General features: G+C 75.2%; 1 protein-coding gene across 1 annotated transcript in view; it reads right to left on the reverse strand.

Annotated features, from left to right (window-relative positions):
* The window catches only part of MNEG_5173 (hypothetical protein), a gene marked incomplete at both ends in the record, with an annotated part of 3,547 nt that extends 3,178 nt beyond the window's left edge, over positions 1-369 (reverse strand). The window contains one exon of the mRNA XM_014046356.1: positions 85-369. Within this exon, the coding sequence (XP_013901810.1) occupies positions 85-369 (285 nt within the window). The remainder of the gene's footprint in view (positions 1-84) is intronic.
* Between the last annotated feature and the right edge of the window lie 458 nt (positions 370-827).

Below are 827 nucleotides of genomic sequence, written 5' to 3' on the forward strand. Positions count from 1 at the left end.
GCCGCCGGCGCCGGCGGCGCGCAGCAGCAGCGGCTGCAGCGCCGCCATCAGATTCGACAGCGCAGCGGCGGGGCCGGCGCGGACCTCCTCCTCTGAAAACACCTCCACCGCGGCCGCCGCGGCCACGCCTGCTGGGCCGGCCTCTTTTCCCAGGCCCAGCGCGGCGCCCAGCGCGTCGGCGGTCGGCTGCAGCGCGGCCTGGGTGGCGGTCGCGGCGGCGGCCAGCAGGCGGGACGCGCGGTCGGCGGCGGCGAGGGCCTGCAGGGCGCGGGGGCGCGGGGCCAGGTCTGCGGGGGCGGCGTTGGAGGGGGGTGGGCACAGATTCAGTAGACTGGGAAGAGTGAGAGCTGGCACGCTGATGACTGACATGATGCGTCACTAGTGACGTCCCCTGGGAGTGTAACATGATGCAAACACCCTTCGACTTTGCCAGAGCGTCCCACACCAGCAAGCGTGGAACCCTGAGGGGCGCCGCAAGCACCCGCTCTGCGCGCCGCAAACACAGAAAAGGACCTCGGGGGACACCAGTGACGGCTCAGGCTCTGCACCGCGCGGCCGCCGGCCGCCACATGCACGGGCAGCGCGCACCTTCCGCCGCCGCAAGCGCCGCCAGGTGGTCCGCGCACAGCAGCGCCTCCGCCCTCAGCGCCCCCGCCGCGCCCGCCGTCACGCCGCCCGCGGCGAGCGCCGCGCTCTCGGCGCCGGCCGCGAGCAGCGAGAGGGCCGTCGGCAGCGGCAGCGCGCCGGAGGTAGCGGCTGCGGCGACGAGGTGGAGGGAGGCCTCTGTTGCGGCGCGGCAGGTGGCGGCCAGCGCCATGTCCAGGAAC

The sequence above is a fragment of the Monoraphidium neglectum genome (genome assembly GCF_000611645.1).
Source record: "Monoraphidium neglectum strain SAG 48.87 unplaced genomic scaffold scaffold00757, whole genome shotgun sequence".
NCBI classification, from domain to species: Eukaryota; Viridiplantae; Chlorophyta; class Chlorophyceae; order Sphaeropleales; family Selenastraceae; genus Monoraphidium; species Monoraphidium neglectum.